General features: G+C 40.6%; 1 protein-coding gene across 2 annotated transcripts in view; it reads right to left on the bottom strand.

The window, feature by feature from the left end:
* Window positions 1–22,591, bottom strand: part of LOC306892916 (copine-8) — a 66,694-nt gene extending 44,103 nt beyond the window's left edge. Inside the window, exons 1-5 of one of the 2 annotated variants that reach the window (XM_079454299.1) lie at window positions 22,261–22,591; window positions 21,477–21,959; window positions 4,421–4,461; window positions 2,619–2,665; window positions 1,431–1,534 (exon numbers count right to left, since the gene is read on the bottom strand). In XM_079454299.1, the coding sequence (XP_079310425.1) occupies window positions 1,431–1,534; window positions 2,619–2,665; window positions 4,421–4,461; window positions 21,477–21,577 (293 nt within the window). In that variant the 5' untranslated portion in view covers window positions 21,578–21,959; window positions 22,261–22,591. Of the gene's footprint in view, window positions 1–1,430; window positions 1,535–2,618; window positions 2,666–4,420; window positions 4,462–21,476; window positions 21,960–22,260 lie in introns of those variants that run through there. The other variant, XM_079454300.1, reaches the window with a different exon arrangement.
* Between the last annotated feature and the right edge of the window lie 1,192 nt (window positions 22,592–23,783).

Raw genomic sequence — 23,783 nt, forward strand, 5'->3', positions numbered from 1 at the left:
ACAACATCATTAAAACGCAGACATCATGAATCATTTTTATTCTGCGCTGTCACGGCGCAACAGTGAGAGAAACACAAAAAGAGAGAATAAATATCGATGGACCTCTGAATCACAAATCGTCCCTATAGGATCACATGTATCTCGCCCTCACATATATCTTTTCATCACGTATCTGTCTCTCGTCCAGCCCGCTTGTTGCCATGGCGACATGCCATGTCGTCTTCATCATCGGTGCATGGGTTTCGCTCTCGTCTCACTGGGACTGCCCACACGACCTCATAACCCATGATGTCCGCCGCGGATTTACATACACAGTATGACAGGCCGTCGAGCGGAGACACCGATCTGCCCCGACAACACACACTGCCTACAGACATACACGCTCGTGCTAAAGCCTACCGACACAAATTCCTCACACACACTCGGGCCCGAAGGATAAAGAGTGACTCATATCTCTTCCAAAATACTCCCTTAAATACCTAAATATACACACATAAACAGACTCAGAGCACAAATACATAGTAGCGCATACATCAAGGCAGGATAAAGCCTGGGGGGGCACAGTTCAGGTTCACGTTCGATTATTGCTATACCACGTTTATAAAGTGCTGTTAAAAATCGATAATGAAGGTCGGCATATCCAATTGTTTTGTCTCATTAGATAAAGACGTAAGTGACTGTAATTGATAAGAGCGATTGTTTTCACATGAATGAGCTTTCTTTTTAAAACGAAATAAGAGCAGAATAAATCACGGGGGGTGTATAAACTTATCATGTATATGCAAATATCGGTCACAAAATGAGAAAAAAAACGCTTTTGATCAAAGTCACTGAGTGCAGCTGTGACATGTCAGAGGGGACCTGGCCCTCCCGACTGAGACTGGGTTCTCCATTTATTTATCATAGGAGTTTGGGTTCCTCGCCACAGGGCCGTGTTGTCTTGTTCATCGGGAGATTAGCTTAAAGGTTCAGTAAATTCCGCTAACATCGCTGTATTAGAATGATCTTGCTTGTTCTACAAACACCATGCACTGTGTCTGTCTTCTGTGTTTTCACCTTTTTTTTATTAATTGTATAACCTTGTATGTTTTGCTTATAGTCAATAGGTTTCTTGTGCAGCTGCTTTGAAACCATGAGAATTGTAAAAAGCGCTATATAAATAAAGCTGACTTGACTTCTGTTTTTCGTTTTTTTCTCCTGTAAAGCTGCTTTGGAACTATGCACATTGTGAAAAGTGCTATATAAATAAAACTGAATATTAGATTCAGAACCACGTTTGAAACTGGCCGAAATAGGCAAATAACGTGTCATTTCCTTTTGCTTTTAACACGTACTCGACACAAGCCAATGTGCAGCAGATTCGGTCAAACCGGGAAACTGTTCACAGTGTAACTGCAGGCAAAGCCAGAAGAATATTCAATGATACTTACAGGTCAAATCTTAAATTCTGTCTTTCCTCAAAGAAATAGTCCAGTAAGAACTTTCGGACGAAATCTGGGTTCAAGGTGTTATCGATGACCTCCGTCCGTCCAAACTGCAAGATCATAGAAAGTCAGCGATCAGCAAATATCAAATATCCAGAGAGAGCATTTACATTTTTATGACACAAAATTACGTGAATTGAAGCCTACAGACATTTGAATGAAACAAGGGATGAGCCCCTTGATACGTCCAAACCAAACTTTCTTTTTCAATAGAAAACACGTAAACACGTATTGGCACAGGTGGCATTTGCAGGTGGACGGGTGAGGCATGTCCCCCCCACTTTTGCCAAAGTCAATTTTTCCCCCCCACCTTTTGGAAGAAATTAAAAATACATGTGTCTATTTACTGTACGCAGAGGCTATTTATACTAACTCCACCTATCAGTTTCAGATTGGAATAGACAAAATGTAAGAAAGGCAAGACTGCTCCAGTGGCGTAGATCGGAAAGCATGTGTTACCTACTTCATGTCGTCGTGAGTTCGGTACTGCGGTTTGCAGAACTTTTTCATTATCACATATCAGATTGTAAACGCATTTATTTTTAATAAAATGATGAAAATATTTGAAAATGACTGTTCAATGTACCAAACATTTTGCGGTTTGGCGCTATATATTCGTCCTTATTGTTCTCGACATGCGGTTGCTATGGTCAATTGCAAGATTAATTCGATTTTGATACTTAATAGAAAACTGTGGATGTGAAAATTTTGAATAGTGAGTTCAGCGGATTCGATCTCCTTCACGGCCGTTTCAATATCATTTGGCATGCGTCTTTCTCACTAACGTCTCTGAAGACGTAGATAAAGGTTTTTATACCGTTTTATACATTTTTCACGCTTGTGACGCCCATGCGTATTGGAAAGACGAACTCCGAAATTGCAGTTATCAAGCCATCTCCCAAAGTGGGCACGAGCTTGCAAGGATTTGAGAGCACTATTACATCCCCTCAGATGCTTATGGTACTTCACTAGAAAGCAATTAAGGTTAAAAAGCGCACAACCCTCTTACCGGTACTAGAAACGCAAAAAAGTTAAAGATCAGAACTGATAGAGACAGAACTATATTATTCAGAGAATAATAGGTATGTTACATGTATGAATATTTACGGGCTAAGCAAGTCTAGTTGTGCTCACCTCTCGCCACTCTTTGTTGCCGATGCCTTGGGTGTACAGCACGCATACTGTGAAGATGAAGAGAGAGATATGTTACACAATGGCCGAGATTTGTGACACATAACTGTTAAAACGGAGCCCATCATGTTTGTAATGTACTGTATATTTTGGACACGGTTTTGTTTGAAACCAAACACCTCGGAAAACGTAGTTGGTCGTGTTTTACGTTTCAGATGAAAGATGAGCTAAAACATATATCTCTAAATAGACCTCATGGTTGCCGCCATCATGAGACCAAATGAAAACTGCTCTCTTTAGAGTAACCATGCATTTCATCGAGACTTATTATTTATGGATGATACGATATAATAAAGAATCAACCTACGGGTGTACTTCAGCAAAATAGTCAACTATTTTATTTGCATACTCAGTCTATAAAGTAAAGTTTAGGGATAGAGCGAAAGGCACAAAAGATTTTTTTTAAAACGTCAATCATTTGAAACATCGCTAAGTTAAGTATTAGTCAAGTGTAACAGGTGTCTGGCTGGATATGTGTCATAAACTGTCTTTGGTGATATGATAACACAAAGAGACCGGGTCAGCAGTACTCAGCAGAATTAAGATTGTGCCTCAGCACGAGTGCCTGCTCGCATAGTTGTATCGCCCCCGTGAGCGGTCTGGATAAAGTTGACGTCTACTAAGACGTCCATGTGCTCATTGCGAACAAGTGGACGAACAATTTGACGGTAAAGAGAGAGTATGCAAAACAACGACGACGGAGGTGTTGAAATCAATACAGGTCCTGATAACAATATCTGAGGGATTAATAGCAGAGCTGTTGGACGTCTACGATGACAAAATAATCGAATCTAATGTGATCTAACCTTATAAAATATCATGTCATATTATGTAATATAATACCTTCCTTGTTTTAACCGAACATCAATGAAACATTATATGATATATAAACGGTTTTAATGTTATCTTCTATAAACAAGCTGATTTAGAAGGTAAATGATATTAAATATGGCGACACGTTGATGGTTCTCTCATATTAAGATATTAAAGGCATGCTTCTGTCATACATTACTCATGCTCCATTGTTGTCTATGCTCTTGTTCTGCACATATTATGTCAAAATAAACCACTCATTACATAACAAAAATGTACTTTGTATTTTTAATGGCTCACAGACACTCGCTCGTTCTAATTGGATAAAATTTTTTTCATTCTAATCGAATCGGTAAGCGGTTAATGACGGAATAATGAGCTACAAAAATGAGCATCTCCGGTAATCTGGGCTAATCTATTCCTTTAAGGATAAAGTAAAAACCTCTGCATTGTACTGTATTGGTATCCTAAAATTCCACTTGATGTAGGAAACTCGATCTTAAAACCAAAGTAGGTTTACAACACGTATACGTATCATTTCCGAGACGGCTCACCTCACCTGCACTATGGATTTTGGATAACTCTGATGTGGAAGACCAAACGCGTGACATTTAGTCTTTGCTCACAATGACAATAAACAAATCCGCCCACAGCGTTTCTATATCTGAGGCCCGGTCACATGAAGATCTGAAGCTGGAGGCTTGACTTCACACAATCGGTTTATAAAATGGCAAACAGAAAGCTGTGAGTCATTTGATGGTGTGAGCTTTCAGACTGTGAAGAAAGTCCCCTCGTAACATGGCTAGGGGCAGTTTACCGTCCAGCCCTACGTGAGGTCATTCCGCACAAAACACGATAAGAAATGCGATTTAGCACATTTGTTGCCGTGCGTTTTGCAGTAAAGAAAATGGAAGTGTAAAGGATAGTCTTACTTGGATCTGATTTGGAAAACGTGTCCATGTCGAGCAGGTTTCTGTAAAAGAAAAAAATACATTTAAAAACTTGCATGTGGTATGTCTAATGCTAAATCGAAAAATCGAATATAGTGTATCAACAATAAGTGGACTTCGGGGGTACAAATGCATCAAAAGTCTACAAAATATGACCCATGTAGGGTAGACGTACAATGTAAACTGCAAAGTATATAACTTAAGATATATATATATATATATATTAGACTGCCAGGAGCTTTTAAGATATTTTTACACAAAGCTATATTTTCAAGATGATAAACGGTCGTCACATGCTAAAATAAACATCAACATCCTTCCATTTTAAATGCAATACAATTCAAAATACAAAAATGAATTGAAAAGAATCCAGAATGTTCGTTTGATCTCCGAGTGTGGGCAGCTGCACACGTGGGGTTACATCATTGGGTTTCCGGAGCTTTCTCCGGAGAGACCCTTACAGGGTCCTGCGTAAGAGCTTCCACCTGACATGCTAATAAAATTGACACATGCTTCAAGGAGTCCGCTGAGGAAAAAGGATGATGAATGAATAAAAACGGCTCTTTCTCTCAGCTGTAATTTCAAGTGGCTGGGTGAATGTTCCTGGCAAGCTGACAGAGGGGAAACACCTCAAGGACAAGACGGAGAGAAACTGAGGAACGTTTGCATATGCTGTCTGCATTTGTTTCATATAAAAGGTATGCAAATCAAAAGCGCGAATGGTTGAAATTCAACGTCTTTTTTATTGTCTGTTCAGGTTTGACATGCAATATTACTGGATTAGAAATACCTCAATATATTGAAATACCTCACACAAAAGTGGCGCATCAAATTAATAAAGTTGACATAAGAGGATCACATTGACAGAATCTTGATGTATATACAGTACCAAAGATATAGCATTAGCGTGGTAGTCTTTTTTAGGGAAACCCTGGTAAGGTTTCTAACCCCGTAGTTGACTGGGTGGCATCAAAAGGGCATCTCTGAGTCTGGTCAGAGTGCAAATAACAGGGCAAGTGGGAGTAGGAGGATAATGGAGCTCGCTCTGAGACGGTCATCATTTTCATCTGCTGACAGGATACAGACAGATGCAGCCCCTCGGAGCTACAGTGAGGGGTGCCAGAGAGAGATATGAAAGCCGAAAGCGGGGGTGAGATGTTTGTCACATGTTAGGAATCCCTGTGTAAAAAGCACAGAGGAAAACGTGACATTCCCGGCAGTTCACAGTTTACACCCACCCACTGCCTCCCTCTCGCTCAGAAAACATCGAAGCTGTCTCCTTGAATAACTGGCAAGTGCTCAGTCTGTGCACCCTTTCAGTGAAGTCGTTTTAGCCGGCCATGTACATCATAATAGACATACCTGTAAATAAACACATAATTGTCCCCACTCCTTCATTCTGGTGTGTCAGACCATATACAACTGGTATCAGATTTTAATAATAACAGAGTGCGGTAATAACATCAATTCTTTGGTTTGCAGGGCTTATTTTGTTGACGTAGGATGCCCCCTGGATCCCACTTGGACCCACCCAATCTTGGGGCCCCCTGTTTGAAAACCACTGGTCTGTTACTTACACATGCAAGTAAGTTCCTCTGAAGGCTAATTCACACTGATCCAACAAACTCGAACGTTTGTTGGATCAGTCTAAAACCCCTCTTAGCATTTGTTGGATCAATGTCAATGAGAATTTAGACTGTGGGTGTTTACTGGCATTGGCGTTTGTTGGTGTTTGTTTTAGTCTGAATTGGCCTATGCATGTGCAAGAGATGAAGAAACCAAAAAACAGCGACACAAAGTCGTTACTTATTTAAAGGGGCTAATTCGTACGAATTAATTTGATCTCACACGTGCGTTTTAGTATGCTACGCTTGATGTTAGTGACAGTATAGCTTTAGTATTTATTTTTCTATGAATCGTAATTTTTTTTTCCATTCATATGATACGAATTCGTACAAATCACCCTGTAAAATAGTTACGAAATTCAGCGAGATCAGGCTAAACAAAAACGTGTCCCAACCAGAAATGCCGCACATGTCCTGAAAGGTGAATCCAAGCCATTTGATTGAGTTCAAGTGTTCGCTTTTCTAATAAGTTTGGTTTTATTTAGTAATAAGATGTTATTAACAGGGGCGTGGTAACATGATTCCTTCATTTACGATTAAGTCATCAGGGGATAAGGGCTTGCGCTCACTACTGCGCAGACTCCGGTATCAAATGACGTCATTGGCGCAATATATCTGCGACCATATCTCGGACATTTTGGCTCCATTTTTCCACAGTGAAAGTGAATGGTGACGTGTCGTCATATTAGCACCTATTGTACGACATATCGCTTATTGCTCCGCGAACTCTTTGTAAGTTGCTTTTAATAAAAGCGTCTGCTAAATGACTAAATGTACATGATTTCGTCATTCATTAAATCAAATATGGGATGGATCTTGCTAGCACGGTCACTACTGCGCAGACTTCGGCATCAGCGACCATATCGCAGACATTTTGGCTTCATTTTTCCACAGTGGAAGTGAATGGTGTGGTGTCGTCCATCTTTTTAACTTCTAGGCAACGTTGCAATCACAGGTTTACATAGCTGCAATTTGACTCGTTCTAGTTAGGGTTAGCATTAAGGCTAGGTCGATTTTAAAGTGCAGGAACATGTTTTGTTCTGAAAAACCATCAACATACATACAGCCAAGATGTTCATTTCGATCTAGTGGTTAGATGCTCTCCTTAGGCGCAGATTTAGCGCTGGTCAGCAGGGACGGGCAACATGTTTTAATCACCTGCATACACGCATGGCAATCATCTGCGCGGAAAGCAGCGAGGGAATCGGTTTGTCAGAGACGCAGCTGTCTGAATTCCCATAGAAAAGGCTTTTAATTAAAGAACAGTCACAGTACAGTGGACCTGCTACGGTTTCCTGATGCGTCAGTTTACAGGGTTATGAGTGCAGGGGTGTGACAGAGGAGACAGAACCGTCATAAACGTAGGAATCATAAACATAAGCAATGAAAGGACTGTTATACGCATACAAACATCAGACTCTGAGGTAACCCAGAATGGAAGGTTCAGACTTTTGCCAAAGACGCTGTAATGGGAGTGCAGTTCAACGGTAGCTGGAAACTGCTGCTAAATATGACTGGAAACCTCTAGTGTCGCTGAAGCGTAGCTGTCCACCCAGATACTTGCTAAAAATACATGGTTACAGTTTGAAGTGGCTATTGTCAGCTGGGCCTAGATTTGGTTTCTTCGGCTATGTTTGTTGAACTGGAATTGCTTGGTGAGGTTTATTTGTAGACTGAATAATCTCTTTTAAATGAAAACGTAAAACAGTTCACTTCAAATTGAACATGTTATTTATTCACCCCTTTCATTACAAACCTGTGTGACTTTTCAATAAAACACACCAGAACAAATTTTATAGCGATTTTCTGTTAATGCTGTTATTTTGCATACTATGAAAATCAACCGTGACAGAAGTTGCATGTTACCCGGATTCTTCATACATCTATAACTACTTTCTGTTGAAGGAAGAAAGACACATGTGTTTAGAACCAAGTACCCATCTAGGACATCTTCTTGAAACGGCGACAGGACATTTTCCTTGAGGTACTAAGGGGGGCTTAACAGTTCAGAGGGTGGGCTGATAAAATTATTAAATGAATAAATCCCTTAGCTATACAACATGTAAATTTGCCGTTTAAATACAGAACAGCTTGTTAAAAATATAGTTGTTGTGCATTAGCCTCAGGGTACCAGACTACGAATAAATGGTCGCATTCACAATACTTAAGACTGATTTAAGCCCTGAGCCTACACTTTTCTCATAGGTGCTCTTAGTTAAAGTTATTGTTGATTAATTAAGATTTTGTGACCTTTTTGGAGCAAGCTTACATTATGCAATGTGTAAAGTAACCTACGGAACAAACGTATTTTTGAAAAAGAAAGAAAACAGCAAATGAAGCAGAATTCAGCAATGAATTTACAGAAAGTACTGTAGCGTACGGTCGCCATTTGGTTTTCTTATTACTTCACAAGTTTGTGTTGAGAAAACATTGCACAAGCACAAGGTTCGAGTCTTTTCACTAAGGGTCTTTCACTAGCCTAATATTTCCTCCAATAACCAAAATCATATGAATCAATGCTATGCTCTTCTGTTCTTTATACTGAAATAGAATTCGCAGTAAATTCGCTTATTTCAGCAAAGACCACGAGGTATTCCCATAAAGTGCAGATTAATCATAACGTTGAATACATTTACAATTGGCCGAAACTCCATATACTCTGTAGTACAGAGTATTACATTTTCTTACACTAAAGTACTGGAAAGGTTAGACAAACTCACAGTCTTGATAAAAGATGCCAATCGAACATTATACAAAATACTTTTTTTATTGATTTGATTGTTATCAGCTTGTTTGTAACTAATGATTAGTAATTTAAGAAATAAAATATTTATTTTCATAAGTGGGAGGGACAACATGCCCGTCAGGTCTGTTTAGTTACGTTGCCAGTCGTTATATGTGATGGGGAAAAAGTCGGCAGGAGGCAGTTTCGAATCTGCGACGATATGAACTAGTCAACATCGGCTACACTCTCTACGCAACTGGAGATGCTAGTGGGCTAGCGTCATTCTTACATCTTCTCTTACACAAGACGAGCTATTTGCAATCAGTGTGACGTTAAAAAGACACTCCATAAGATATATTAGAAAATCCTTGTGGGCGCTTTGCCGGGGCTAAGCAGTTTTCTGACGGGGCTACAGCCCCCCTAAGCGCCCCCACTGTTCTTGAATAACATTTCTAGCAGTTTTAGAGTTAGGTTATAGGCTTGAGCAACCTCAAAATTAGTTTTGGGGTTTGACCTACTGTTCAACAGGAATGCTGTTACAGGATCAACAAATAATGCTGATCCAAGAACATGTCTTTCTTTACTAAAGCACTTGCATCACAAGCGACTGAAATCCAAATACACAAATGAGTGACTTGGAAGCCATAAAGGTGGCAAAGAATTCACCTGTTCCATAACCGTCAGATGTTATGTACACCAGCTGAACAGCCAACACTTAAAGCTCAGACAAGTTCCCTGTCACTGTGACTTCTCACGTTTTGTTTTTGCCAATTCAATAAATGCCTCTCCTGGTTACTGGCAACTGTGTTTGTCCAGAGTTATAAAAAAGCGCCTCCGCAGCCCACGTTAAGTTTAAGCATTCCCGGAATAGCTTGTAATAAATACGGTTTTATAATTTACAGTGATTTTATAGGGAACAGTTATATTTTATGTTTGTATGATAGAACAAATTGTGAGCTGGTTTCCAAGGACACACCATTTGTGGTATAGCTGTACCGTAGTACAGTGACGGTATTATATAATACTGTAGTTAATGTCATAAATATCATGATACTATAGGGTACTTCTGCCTGTTAAAATGGCTGTGATGTCTGAATTACACAAAGTTTGATGCTGCGCTTTTCCATGCAGTGAAACCGAACAATGATTAAGGGTTGTCAAGCTCAAGAAAACATTGACTATAAGCAAAACGTATATGCAAGTCAAAACACAGGTCAAATATCAGACAGACTATAAATTCCTAAATGCAGTGTTCATTAAATAAAACTATAAAATTCTAGCAGCCCCCCGGCCAGGCAAACGGTGCAAAACCGTATGCAAACGGTGGCGAGGAACCCAAAACTCCATTGGAGGAGAACAAAACCTCAGAGGGAAACCATCAGGCCTAACCAGGGGATTCCAGTTCCCCTCTGACAAACACTGCTGCCTCTGAACAAGCTCGACAGTGCGCGCACAACAAGGCAAAATAAAACATTTTTAGATTATCAGTAATAATCGAATAGCAGCTGAAATTTTGTACAGTCGCCTTTATCCAGCTCTGTCATCACAGATTTTGTCAGGTCTGGGCATTGACTGCGTCCTGTCCGCTCTGGTAACTTTGGAACAATGAGACAAGACTGGCTGAGAGTAGAGTACTGTTCTGCACTCTTTGATGCAGCAAATATATTAAGTAATTACTCTGTATCATGAACACTAACTAAATCATGCAGGTTTGTATAATGGACACAGCAAAAATAAACCGAAAATCTTTGTTTGTTTGGATGAACTCCCCCTTTAAAGCCAATTAAAAGAAACGGATAAGACTTGAGGAAACTAATAAATGACACAAACACAGTTGTATAATTACTGTAAATGGCATCGTTTAAAAGCTGTTCAGAGACAACAAAGGGATGATGAAGTGAGAGAGACAGACAGAGATAAATAAGTCGAAACTCCCTACGGGTCGAGAGTGAAGCTGGAGGCAGTTACCCTGACAACTAACTACCAATAATGATGTCTGCTGCCTTGATTGACAGCTGCCCGGTAACCTCTCTAAATGATAGATTTAAAATATCTTATATAAGCACATACGTACATATATTTTTCTCCATACTTCAACTGGTTTCTAATTAGACATCACTTTAATAATCTCTTTAACAAGCACAGCTAACCGGCTCTTCTGATTGGTCCTATGACAGCGTTGCCTTGGCGACATGCTGGGCTCTGATGGCCCCCCGGGACCTCACCTAGCTGTCGTCGGGTCCAGACCGAGAAATAAATTGGATCTGTGTGAGAAGAAAGTAGCTAGACGACTGCGACAGTGCAGTTAGTCATACGGTAACTAATTACATGAAGCCGTAGCCAATTTAGCATTGGGATTCGGGTCTCGGGTATCGCGGCAAAAGGTAACTTTGGAGAACAACAGGAAAGGAGAAAACAGAGGAGAGGACATGCAGTATTCTGGGGCCGTGTAGGGCAGGGTGTATCTTATCGGATCAAAAAGGGAGGATGGTAAAAGTGTTGATACTCAGACCTTGTGAAATCCCAGACGATTCCTTTTGGCTTTGGCTTTTCCTGTAGTGACCTGGATAAGGGCTCCTCAGAGACTACAACATCTCACTGAACTAGATAAGATTCAAACTGCTCCGAGAGAGTGAGATGCCTTCACATTCAAAACACAAGCGTTTCACTTCAGCACCTCAGAACCTGGAACAATGGAAAGTCTGACGTAAGACTTTCAAACTGACGTTTTAAGGGATACGAGCACCACAAAAGTGCCTTACGCTTAAGATGTAATTCAGAGGCCTGTGGCAGGGTCCCGTTGCTGATATACTAGGCTTTACAGTACGAGCAGCTGTCCAGTGTTGGACAAATATACACACAGTCAACAAGAGTGAACATCTGCGTCGCTGTGGCTTGAATATTCTTTCAAAGAGACCTGCCCTAATTTCATCCGACAGGGGCTGAAAAAGCATGGAACCTGTTTGCACACAAGCTCTTTTGCCCAGACAACATCAAGAAACCGACAAAACAGACACACACGCATTGTAAAACACCAGCAGGTGACGAAAAGATGTAGGAATATATTGTTATGATTGTTTGAGGTTTCCACTTAAACTCAGGACATAACATCTTTTGTCTTATGGAATTTAGGACTAGGGATGCTTAGACATTTTCCCAGACGGGACTACCTGTCTATTTGACCACTGACAGACGGAGGGCATGTTTGGGAAAATTGCTGGAACATGTCATTATTTTTGTGATTTTGTGAAGTAGCACTTCACCTGCTTTCGATAATAGAATCCTGCATTCATGTGCAGGAATGTCCCGTGACAGTAATATGTCTAGCGTTCTTGTTTTCCCTGTTGTCGTCTCCAGATCTACGTCTGAAATTGCTCACAGTATATACAAATGTGCTGAAATAAACCACCACCGGTGAGCAGTGTCTTCTAACTGGGTGTGCAACGCTCTTTATAGTACACTATACATATCAAAAGCTTTTTTTTTTTAAATCTGGGCGTTTCAGAGAGGCGGAGCAAAGAGGAGATACGAACATGCACGACGGTATGTGGAAAATGCAGCGTTTTTTAAACCTTAATACAACCGATTATATTGGTTTTAGCAGTGTCATGTGACCCCTTTAAATAAAAATAGTATTCATAGATATATCTATTATTAGACACTAGCCAATCCAGAAGTTAACTGGGGGTCAAGCGTGCGTTATCTCACTCATATCCAATGAAACGTCTCCTTGGTAGTAAGCGAAGGCGCTAAAGTAATTACACACTGTTTGTTATAAAACACACGGCTTAGTGTTCATGAAGAGAGACAGTGACTTGGATTTGTGGTGTGTTCGTCACTACTTGTAATTGCTGGCAAAGAGAGAAAGAAACAATAGAAGAAAAAAGGCACTAAACCACTTCTTGAAAACAGGACTAACCTGTTATGAAAGGCATAGGATACCACAACTTTAGTTTCAATGAAACACATGTGCCTTGAGTGTCTTACATTTTAGTCTGAACAGATCTAGGATCCAAATGTGACTTTGTACATACACAAAGTATTGATAGGAGTCGTGATACAGAATTGTTTATTTATTTATATGTACCGTATGTAAAAAGTTACACAACACTCCGAGCTATTTCCGAAGGTACACACAGAGGAAACAAAATAAAAAGAATCCAATGAATAGAAACCGTGTTCTACCAGACAGCCACGTACGTGCACACTTTGAAAAGAAAGGCGCACGGCCCTTTTCACTTTGCCAGTTTTCCTCTTTGTGAATCGCAGGAAGTTGGGAAGCAGTGTGGGAGAAAACACTTGGGTGGGGTGTAATTCCTGAGCTCTGGAACGCCGTGAGCGTCCCCGGTTGAATGCCAAGAGGAACAGATATCTGAACCCCGTAAGGATGACGTTCTTTGGCTCTCTTTCTTTCCTTCTCTCTATCTCTTACACCCACAACTAACAGTTGAATATGGAAAACCAGCAAGGAAATGGGCATATAGATATTTTACCCGGATGAATTGGCCACGAAAGTTTGCAATGTCTGTCATAGAAAACGGCCTATGAGGTTGTTATCAGTAAGCAGCGTATCAGGTTTTGTATCATAGAGGCTGACACACATACTGTAAACATCACGGGGTGTATGATAAACATCTGTGGACATTTGCCACCCCAGCCGTCTAACAGCGGGCCTTGTTTACACTGACAGTGATTGACACACCTCCCACTAACATCTGTCCTCGGCACTGCTGGATTGCTAAAGTAAGCACAGTACAGATAAGACACAACTAAGAAAGTATCAACAGAAGATAAAATCAAGGTCCCTAATGCATTGCACCATAAGACGGTGGAGTATTGTTAGCAGGGAACGACTGGTTCCTGCGTACAGTATACATACGATTTTGGAGGGCAAGGGACCGTCTAAAAAGTTGACACGCCATGTATAAACGAAGCCGCATTTTGATTCGCGGTCAAACATCTTTGAAGTCATGAAAAAATTGTTGGAAGACGACAGCAAATGGGCATGCCAAAAAAAAACATGTTCGACAACTGTGACAATAGCACAGTGACCGTGCCATTAAATATCGATGACACATGCACCTTGTCCCAAATTTTGTTCAACAAATCATGCAAGAAATCTTTGCCAGGTGGAAAGGAAAGCCGCTCTACTTTATTCATTATAGTGGCATTTTAATTTCGCCCACTTGCGAATGTCAGATGATAGGACTGAACCTAAAAGAGCCGAGTTAATTTGAGAAAGATCTCGTCTCCGAGCGAGAGCATGTTAACAACCAAATCAATACAGGAGTCGCTCTGACGGAAGAGAGAGGCGCTGGGCTGACAAGTGCTCTTTGTAGCAAGAGATGCTGATGCGGCCAGTCGAGGGGACTGTAATGAGCGTTATGAGTGTGTTCACTGTTGTATTTCTTTGCAAGGCTCTCGTGTGTAAGGTATCACTTTAGTTTCACCCTAAAAGGTCAACTAGTTCTATTATCGGTGGGTGCAAACCCGACATGTGCAGATCCACCTGGGGGCAAAGCATTCGCTTGCAAGGTTAAAGTGGGTGTTATTGAGAACCAATTAGAGGATTCGAGCTTTAAAGCGTTTTAAAGCGAGGGCTGACATCCTAATAGACTGCACAGTGGAGTAGGGCTCTGTTCAGCCATATTATACTTAAAACTTAACATTGAAGTGATAGTTCACTCAAAAATTAAACTTCCGTCTTACATTCGTGTCATTCCAAACCCGTGTGGATATTTTGAGGAAAGTTGGTAACCGAACAGCACTGGACCCCAATCACTTCTATTGTACTGACAGCGAATGGGGTCCCGTTGACAACATTCTTCAAAATATCTTCTTTTGAGATCTGCGGAAGATAGAAAGTCACACAGGTTTGAAATGATGGCAGACGAATTTTTGGGCGAACTATCACTTTACTAATACACTGCGCTTTAATACATTGGTAACATTTTACAATAAGGTTGTATTTCACATTAGTAAAATGCAACTAACGTGAACCATAACAATAAGCAATGTCTACTCTTTAACTGACTGTTAACAAATACAACCTTACTGTAAAGTGTTACCAAATGTATGTTGCGGCCATGTTTTTCTGTAATTGTAAATGCATTTTACAATAGGTACATTTTTTTTCGCAAAGAGGTCACCGCAGTGGACAGTTTTCCAAAAAGTAATTTCTCGTGTATGCATTTTGAGTGCACAGTTGCACAGGGGACATCCTACAGTATACCGTCATCTCTTAAGACGTCCACTCGAGGGACGTCTGGAAATCTAGGCTATTTGAAAAGGAGGTGTGAAAAAGTAATAGGAAAACGGTTGACTTGGTTTGTCATAATTCAAACACGAAAGGGTTCACTGGGGCCAAATGCATAATTCGACTGTTATTATTATGTATAATCACTTACAAAAAGAATACATAGAAAATAATCATATTTAATTCGCTACTACTAATGATCTATTCTGGAGTTCTTGGAGACAATGCTTTTAATTCGTTAAATCACAGATGCGATTTTGGTATCACGCAGCGCTACATCAAAGTCAACATGAATCAAACAGACCTGCTCACAAAGCATTGTTTAAACGCAACAAAGTTTGAACGTTTATGATTTATAACATCATAGATGTCAAATCCACGATCTCGTATCAACGTTTGCCTAATAAGACTTTATAATACAAAACAGATAACTGAGATTACTTTCCCACAGCTGACCCATTTCTTGCTTCTCCGCGGATGATTTCTGTACCACTTGTGTGTCCTATGTGCCGTGCATGTGTCATAACGAAATTGGTTCCTGTGGTTATTGATTTTTTTCCCTCTGAAGGCATTGTTAGCTAGATCATAACACGGCCAGGAACAGTGTCCGAATTTCACAGAGGAACAAAAAAGGTGTGATAAAGCGAAAGCTATGACATGTAGCCCATTTTGACCAGGTGCTTTCTATAGATGCTTACGTTGTTGTCAAAGCTCTCAGCGGCATTGTATTTCTCTGAATCCTCAAAGGGTAAGACACCAAAGCGCCAGGAAAAATATATTTCAAAGTCAAAATGTTAAATATCTCACTTTGTACTATGCTAGACTTGCTGGGATATCGTTTTTAAGTCGTTTCGTCAAGATTTTTCACGCGGCAAGAGCCAGTGAACAACACGACAAGCTCTACAGCACTACTTTAGACCTTTACAGTGATCGTTTGTTTAGGCCTTGCTAGCTTGAAACAGCATATTACCATAAAGCTATTTATGTGGTATATATACCGAATTTGAGTAACTTGATTGAAACATTCAACGGCGTTGAAAATGAAAAATAAAATGTACGCAATTGCACATTGATGGTTGTTTAGGTCAGTGGTCTTTCCCATCATGCACTCTGCTTTCAACAGTTACACAAGGATAGATTTACATTTAGTCATTTAGCAGACGCTTTTATCCAAAGCGACTAACAAGAGTTCGGGGAGCAATAAGCGATATGTCAATCGCCCAATACCAAGCCCAAACTAGAATTTGCTCTTAAACGTCTCAGCTATGCTAAAAGACGCAAGTCTCGCCTGTAAAGGTTTTGACTGTCCAAAAGCTCTCGGTCTATAACCACCGAGTAAAATGTACATCGATTAAATACTGTCAATTGTGGGGAATGCAGCGTTTTGTTCTTTGCGGCGCAGCCTGTTTGAGTCTTCCTTATAGAGCGTATTGAGCTCAAGCTCAGCGGGTTTCTTGTCACTGCTCAATACACTCAGACACACTTCTCATTTTCCTCAATGCGACCCATTATGTGATCTTTGTGGCCTTATAGGTCAACGGAGCGGCTTCCTGCTGTCGTGACAGATCACGGTGCCAAAAATACCACGGTAAGATCCACTCTGAGCAGTCTGGCACATGCGCAATTCAGTCACCATTGTTTTTCAATCAACGAGATTTTAGCACTTCGGGTAATAACAAGAGAGCCTTTTAACTCCTCTTTTACAAGAATTATACAGTAAAAAACTGTTTATTTGCGGCAGTTTGTAAATAAAAGTACAGCAAATGTACTGTAATGGTGGCCAGAGACAACATTCAGCTTACTGGCAGATTTGTGGTCACGTTTTTTAACTTTAACTTTACTGTAAATGTGATTTCTGTGTTTGTTTAACAGAGGAAGGGGACTACGTTATTTTCCGCTTTAGAGCTCAGGCCATACTTAACCCAACATTTTATCAAATAAAAGCAAGTGCCTCTTAGTCCGGGTTTGCCCTTTTAGTTGAAACCGTGACCCCTGGTTTGAACTAGCAGAGAAGAGCAAAGCACCACACAGTGATGTGACATCAAGAGCCGTGTAAATCTCTTATCAGGCCCGAGGAGCAGTAGACCGACAGAGGTTCACCGCTGCAATGAGTCACATAGCAACCAGAATTTACCGCTTCGACAGGCTCCTGGAAACCTGGTGAGCATTTGAGCCGGGGCCAGTCACGCTGTCCGCCTGGGCAGGTCATCATCACCGCTTCAGAGGAAACAATGTTTGTTCCGCTGAACAAATGTGAATATCTCCCATCTCAACCTAAAGAGTACACACGCGGCGATGCCACTTTTCATTCCATTTTAAATATGACGTTTGTATCATGTTTGAGCATTTATTTGACACTTTCATATAATGGTATAATATTCTTGTATGTTTATATTAACAATGATAATACGGTATTCTTATACATATTGTGTAAAGCCTATTTTTAGCTGCTTCTTCTGGTAAGGGATAGTCGGACCGAAAATAAAAACTTGTTTATTTCCGATCGTGTCATTCAAAACCTGTGTGTGAGTCATGCTGTGGAAGACAAAAAGATATTTTCAGTAATGTCCCGTTCGTTGGTTTTGTGTCAATACGGTGACAGTCAATGGGGGCCAATGTTGTTACCAAAGTACAAGTTTGGACTGGCATGAGGGCGAACAAATAATGACAGAAGTGCCGTTCAACCGTTCATTCTAGTCAACTTCTCAACAAATTCATCCATTTTCAACAGTCGGATTCATGTGTCTTTGTGGGCCAGCGGCGGATAAAGGGCTTTTCCAGCCATCGCTTCCATGTACATTAGCACCCGGATCTACCGTCAGGCCGGCCCCCAGGCAACATATTCAACTCTCATTTCAATCTACATGCTTTAATGCATTCGGCTGCTAATAAGTCCAGCAGCCACAATCTGAACGCACTAAACGCGAGCCTATTTCGTGTTCTGACCTGCGAGTTAGACCTTGTTTCCATAAAACAGAAATGATTTCTCATATATCTCAAGATTTCTCTCGTCGTTGTCAGGGGAGAAATAGCTGCCAGCGCCACGGCATCTACTAAAGCAATCCCTCAAAAATGCCTTGTAAAGTTCAAGAAGCTCTGATGAATGAAATGATGCACATGCACTTCTCATGTCAGAACGCACAGTATCGCATTTAAGCTACGAAAGTGCAAAGATTGCCTAGGACGATGAGCTCATACACACATGTACACGTCAAACACCTGTAAACACAACACTCTGAAATCGCATTCATGATTCTTTTTTGACATTTTTGCGTATATGGACAGTAACCAGAGAAAAAACATTGTGGATTTCAACATATTTGCAATGTTATCGTCGTTTAATTATTGTTATTGAATGTATAATTGTATTGTTATATTATATTGTATTATTATTATTATTATTTAATGTACAAAATTGTGCGATATTATTATTATCATTACTAGCATTTCCTCCAACTGAAAAAGGTCATGCCGTGGCGAATTGATCTTTGATTGGTGATATTACAAACTCGCGAAGGTTAGAGTTCACCAAACATGCGCTTCTTGTCTACCACATTTGCATTAATATGAATGGAAGTCTAATGTGATCGCATAATACTGTAAGTCTTATTTTTAAGTCATTACTTAAGACACACCTGTATCCTTTGGCTTTCATATCAAATATATATATATATATATATATTAGTATTATTATTATTTGTCCTATTGTATTCGTGTTGCTTGTGTGTGATTGCCTTTGGACATTGATCACACTTTGGTCAACCATGGTTGTTAATAAATGCGCTATATAAATAAAACAGAACTGACCCGAACTCTTTTATGCGATATATCCATTCTTTAAACCTTGCATGCAAGGGAGAAAAGAAAGAAAAAAGCTTCTTTGAGGCGATAAAGTTGTGTCAAGATTCAAGAAGCGATCGCCAGAATCATCAGCAGGTGCGTGGTGGTGATAAAGTGAAGAACGTAAAAGAAACAAATTTACGTTTCAAATTAAGATGCCAATATACTTGGAGGAAAAGGTTATGCAGCTTTTAGTAAACCCGACACATCATTCGAATTAAAATCAGAATCGAGCCAAGTATGAATTTATATTGAGGGTAATGCAAGGGTTCTGGGCCTGTGGAGCTGCTGAGAAAACCACCTCAAGAGAGGCTGGACTCAGCTGGGTCTGCGGCTGCCCTCATAATTCTCCATATCGGTTTCACAGGAAATAAGATCCCCAGCACATCCACCGAATGAGACGCTTATTAAAACCGTCTCTAAATGAGCATCAACTAATGATGTTAGACACGAGAGGCACAAATCTGCAGTCCGGTCCGCTCCCTGAAAATATTTTTCACGCAATTTCATTCAGGTTGAGCTTGTTTATATTTTACCGTAGGTTTTAGTCTGGTCTCTCAAAGTAAAAGTGAACGAATTTGGACGTTCAGATGCAGGCACAAAACTTTATAACTATACAAGACGTTCCTTAACTCTACATTAAAAAGGTCAATGATGATACAGCGCACTCCTCACTTGTCTTCAATGTGACGGATAAACAGTAGGTGTGAGCTGAATGTACGACCATACATCTGTAAATGTAAATAAATCAAGACCTATTGCTCTACCTTGCCCGAATATTACAGTAAAGCTGTTGAACACTTCCATTGTTATTACCTAACAATTACAGACCTATACCGGCACAAATAAGCTGGTTAGGTCCTTCAAGTTTTCTGTACCCTAGTAAAGTTTTTACAGCTCTCTGATAAAAATGAATCGGGTGTGGATCTCTGTTCACCAACAGGGTAACACAAGAACACAGGCATGTATTTATAACAACAGGTCTGACATGTCAATGTCACAGTAACGTCATTTTTGTGTATATGTTCCGCATAATAAACATAGCAAGGTCCACTTTACGCTCCATTAGAATCATACTGTCATACAGGTATACACACTACATACTAACCTTCAGCTTAACCATGAACCGACACATGTACTTCCCTGTTTCGCGTTGGGTCTGCGGTACACGGCAAGTGCACATACTGTAAAACCAAAAAAGGACACTTGTCAACTAACCGTGTACCTGTCTCTGCGTACTTCCCTAACAAAAAAGCCATTTCTATTATTAAAAGTCTCTTAAAGAAGACTTAACAAGCGTAAAGCGTGGTGTGGATATTCCGTGGACATTTATTTACCAAACCACATTCAAAGAAACCAGTCACACTGGAGATTGAACTCCGGTCACACGGAAACATCATTAACACCTTGAATATCCCTCCACGAAACACCTGTGGACTACAACAACAGGTTTCTTTGTTCAAGTAGGTGCTGATAAGTCAAATCTCGTATCCGACTTTATGGGGTTTATTGTGACTGTACAAACACACGGCACTTCTCGGCTCGTCTGCGACCTCATAACCATGGCGACAGCGGTAAAGTGGCCCCACAGTACAGGAATGCACCTGATCGTAACCATGGCACCAGGTTAGGTGCCCACCCTGTGCAGTCTCGCAAGAGAGCTCCCTGTTGAGCAAACCTGCCCGAGGGGACACGGAGCGTAGTAATTCACCGTCTTCACCCACTCGCATTTCTTCAAAACCAGATGCACCATAAACTAATACACATCAATAATTCACAACAAGTGAAAGAATCAAATGCACGTAGGAAAACAACAGCGGGACCGACTCGCTATCAAAGCCGTCACATGTTTTCCATCAAAAACTGATGATGCCGAGAAGCATGAGATAACCGTTCTGCAACGGCTCTGACTAAGTAAACCTTCTCGTAGGAGAAAGAGTTGGTGACCGATGAGTAATTGTATGCAGATGATTTATATACGTTAGTCAAACGAACGCCTCCTTGCTCTTGCAAGTTTGGAAAATGTCAATGTAAAAACAGCATCTGATAAACAAATGTTGTGAATATAAATAGCCGGCCAAATGTGTTTTATAAATGTAATATAGCATGACGTGAGGACCTTGATCACAAACAGCTCTTGAGTACTGAATCAAACAATAACAAGGCTGTCAACAAATATTGTGAAACCTGCTTTGATAAAGAAAACAAACACACATGTCGTATGCAAACAACTCCCCGTGTTTAAATGCAAATAAACATAACACAAACATAAGCACGTTTTATGTTTGTTCTTTATATAGGTACATCCCATAAAAGGGATATTCCAGTACACAAGTAACGCAGACTAACAGCTGGAGAGGCTGAAGTGTTTGTTTTGGTTCGTTCGGGTGAGAAACTCAAAAAGAAAGTAAAGTAAATCAATAACATTCATTCGAATATACCGCTATATATCGACACACATTACTCGTGGACAAAACACAGAAGTGTGTCCGTGTCGCCCGATGAAAGTTACGCGTAACCGCGTCTTCTCCAAACGCTCTTTAAAAACAAGCCGCGCGTAAAGGTGCGCGCCGCGCGTAACGGGTTCCTCACCTGCAGGACACCGTGATCTCAACTTTTGTGGCCGGAATGGTGGCGTTGAGCGGGTCGAAATCTCCCGTCGTCGCCATGTTCAGAAAGCCGCAGCTGCTCATCCTGCGCGCGGCGAGCTTTCGGTTTTTAAACTCCGGCTGACGGAAGTGTGTGGAGCGCGCGGCGTGTGCGAGAGGAAACTCCCAGATGAGCTCGAAAGATTGCGAACCGATGTCAGTCCATAACAGAGACAGCGTCCCTTCTGCTCGCCATGAGAGAGTCTGTGTGTGTGAGAGAGGCGGAATGAAGCCACACTTGGCGAATTCTTCTCTGGGAATTCACGTGAGACTCAACAGATTTAACACTGAGGGTGCCGATTTAACACTGACGGTGCCGATTTAACACTGGTGTTGCCGATTTAACACTTGCGGTGCCGATTTAACACTGACGGTGCCGATTTAACACTGGTGGTGCCGATTTAACACTGGCGGTGCCGATTTAACACTGGTGGTGCCGATTTAACACTGGCGGTGCCGATTTAACACTGACGTTGCCGATTTAACACTGACGTTGCCGATTTAACACAGACGTTGCCGATTTAACACTGGCGGTGCCGATTTAACACTGACGGTGCCGATTTAACACTGACGTTGCCGATTTAACACTGACGGTGCCGATTTAACACTGACGGTGCCGATTTAACACTGACGGTTCCGATTTAACACTGGCGGTGCCGATTTAACACTGACGGTTCCGATTTAACACTGACGGTTCCGATTTAACACTGACGGTGCCGATTTAACACTGGCGGTGCCGATTTAACACTGACGGTGCCGATTTAACACTGACGTTGCCGATTTAACACTGACGGTGCCGATTTAACACTGACGTTGCCGATTTAACACTGACGGTTCCGATTTAACACTGGCGGTGCCGATTTAACACTGACGGTTCCGATTTAACACTGACGGTTCCGATTTAACACTGACGGTGCCGATTTAACACTGACGGTTCCGATTTAACACTGACGGTGCCGATTTAACACTGGCGGTGCCGATTTAACACTGGCGGTGCCGATTTAACACTGGTGGTGCAGTGACATATATAACAACAATACTTAAAAAAAGCTAGCAATGTATTCGTATTAGTAGCAGTACTATTAATAATAAATTGTCTGTGTGTTACTTATTGTTGATGTTTTTATTTTATTAATTAACATCAACCTTATTTTTTTGTTTGTAAGCTGAATATAAACAATGTATAATAATTAGTCGTGTATATTAGTATAATTATATATTATCAATAACAGTATGAATAACAGAAGTGATGTCTGGAGGGCGTTATTCCACAATATTCGCTTACCATCTCAGTTTAGATTAAACCATCACAATATGAGGTTGTTTAAGTCGTATTTAGCAAAATATGTAGGAGATGAATCGTAAACTGTAAAAATGGATTATCGTCAACCGGTTGGGTCAAAAGGGACAAACCCATGGCTATAAAATAACCTATTACTTACTTTATTTATTCAACAGGACAATGCATATTAACAACAGTACACCTGTAACATGCCAGAGTTAGCCAATGGATCATTTTCATCTGTAGTCCTGTCTGCCAGTTGTACATTGGCACCCTAAGGAAAGCAGAATATTAATAAAAATAGGTCGTTTCAACACATCGTTGGGTCAAATACGGCATAAGCCTACATTCACCCAGAAGTGTTCATATTTGACCCAACCGAACCTTCGGTTCGTCCCCTTCCGGCCAAACTATGTGTAATAAATTATTATCAATATTTATTAAAAAGTAAATCGTGATCTTACATTAATTCGTAACTATTTTACAAGGTGGCTATATTGTATGACGTTGAGAATCGTACAAAAACGTACGATTATTAGAAAAAGGCAATACTGACACCACAGCGCAAACCCCGCCTCTAATCCCTCAAATCCTTGGCAGGAAAGAAAATCGAATGAGCAAATTTCGAACGAATTAGCCAAAATTAGCCACGTCATTAAATAGTTACGTTTGTGTTGGTTTAACTCAAGCCAGCCTAGGTTGGATTTTTTGCCAGACCGAAAATTTATTTCCGAAGACACTCAATTTACCAACCAATTTACAACATGCGTATAAAATATATCTCTAAGAATCGCTCCAAAATTGAAGTTTATTCTCTGATGGAAGTGTCTTTTTTCAAACTCTTGGAATATAACACGCGTTGGTCTCAATATTGCAGTCATATAGGAAGAAATACCGTTACATGGCGTAAATTTGGGATTACCAGACTTGCAGTCATGATAAATGACAAACAAAAATGAGACGAAGACC

Source organism: Barbatula barbatula (assembly GCF_947034865.1).
Source record: "Barbatula barbatula genome assembly, chromosome: 4".
Lineage (NCBI taxonomy): Eukaryota > Metazoa > Chordata > Actinopteri > Cypriniformes > Nemacheilidae > Barbatula > Barbatula barbatula.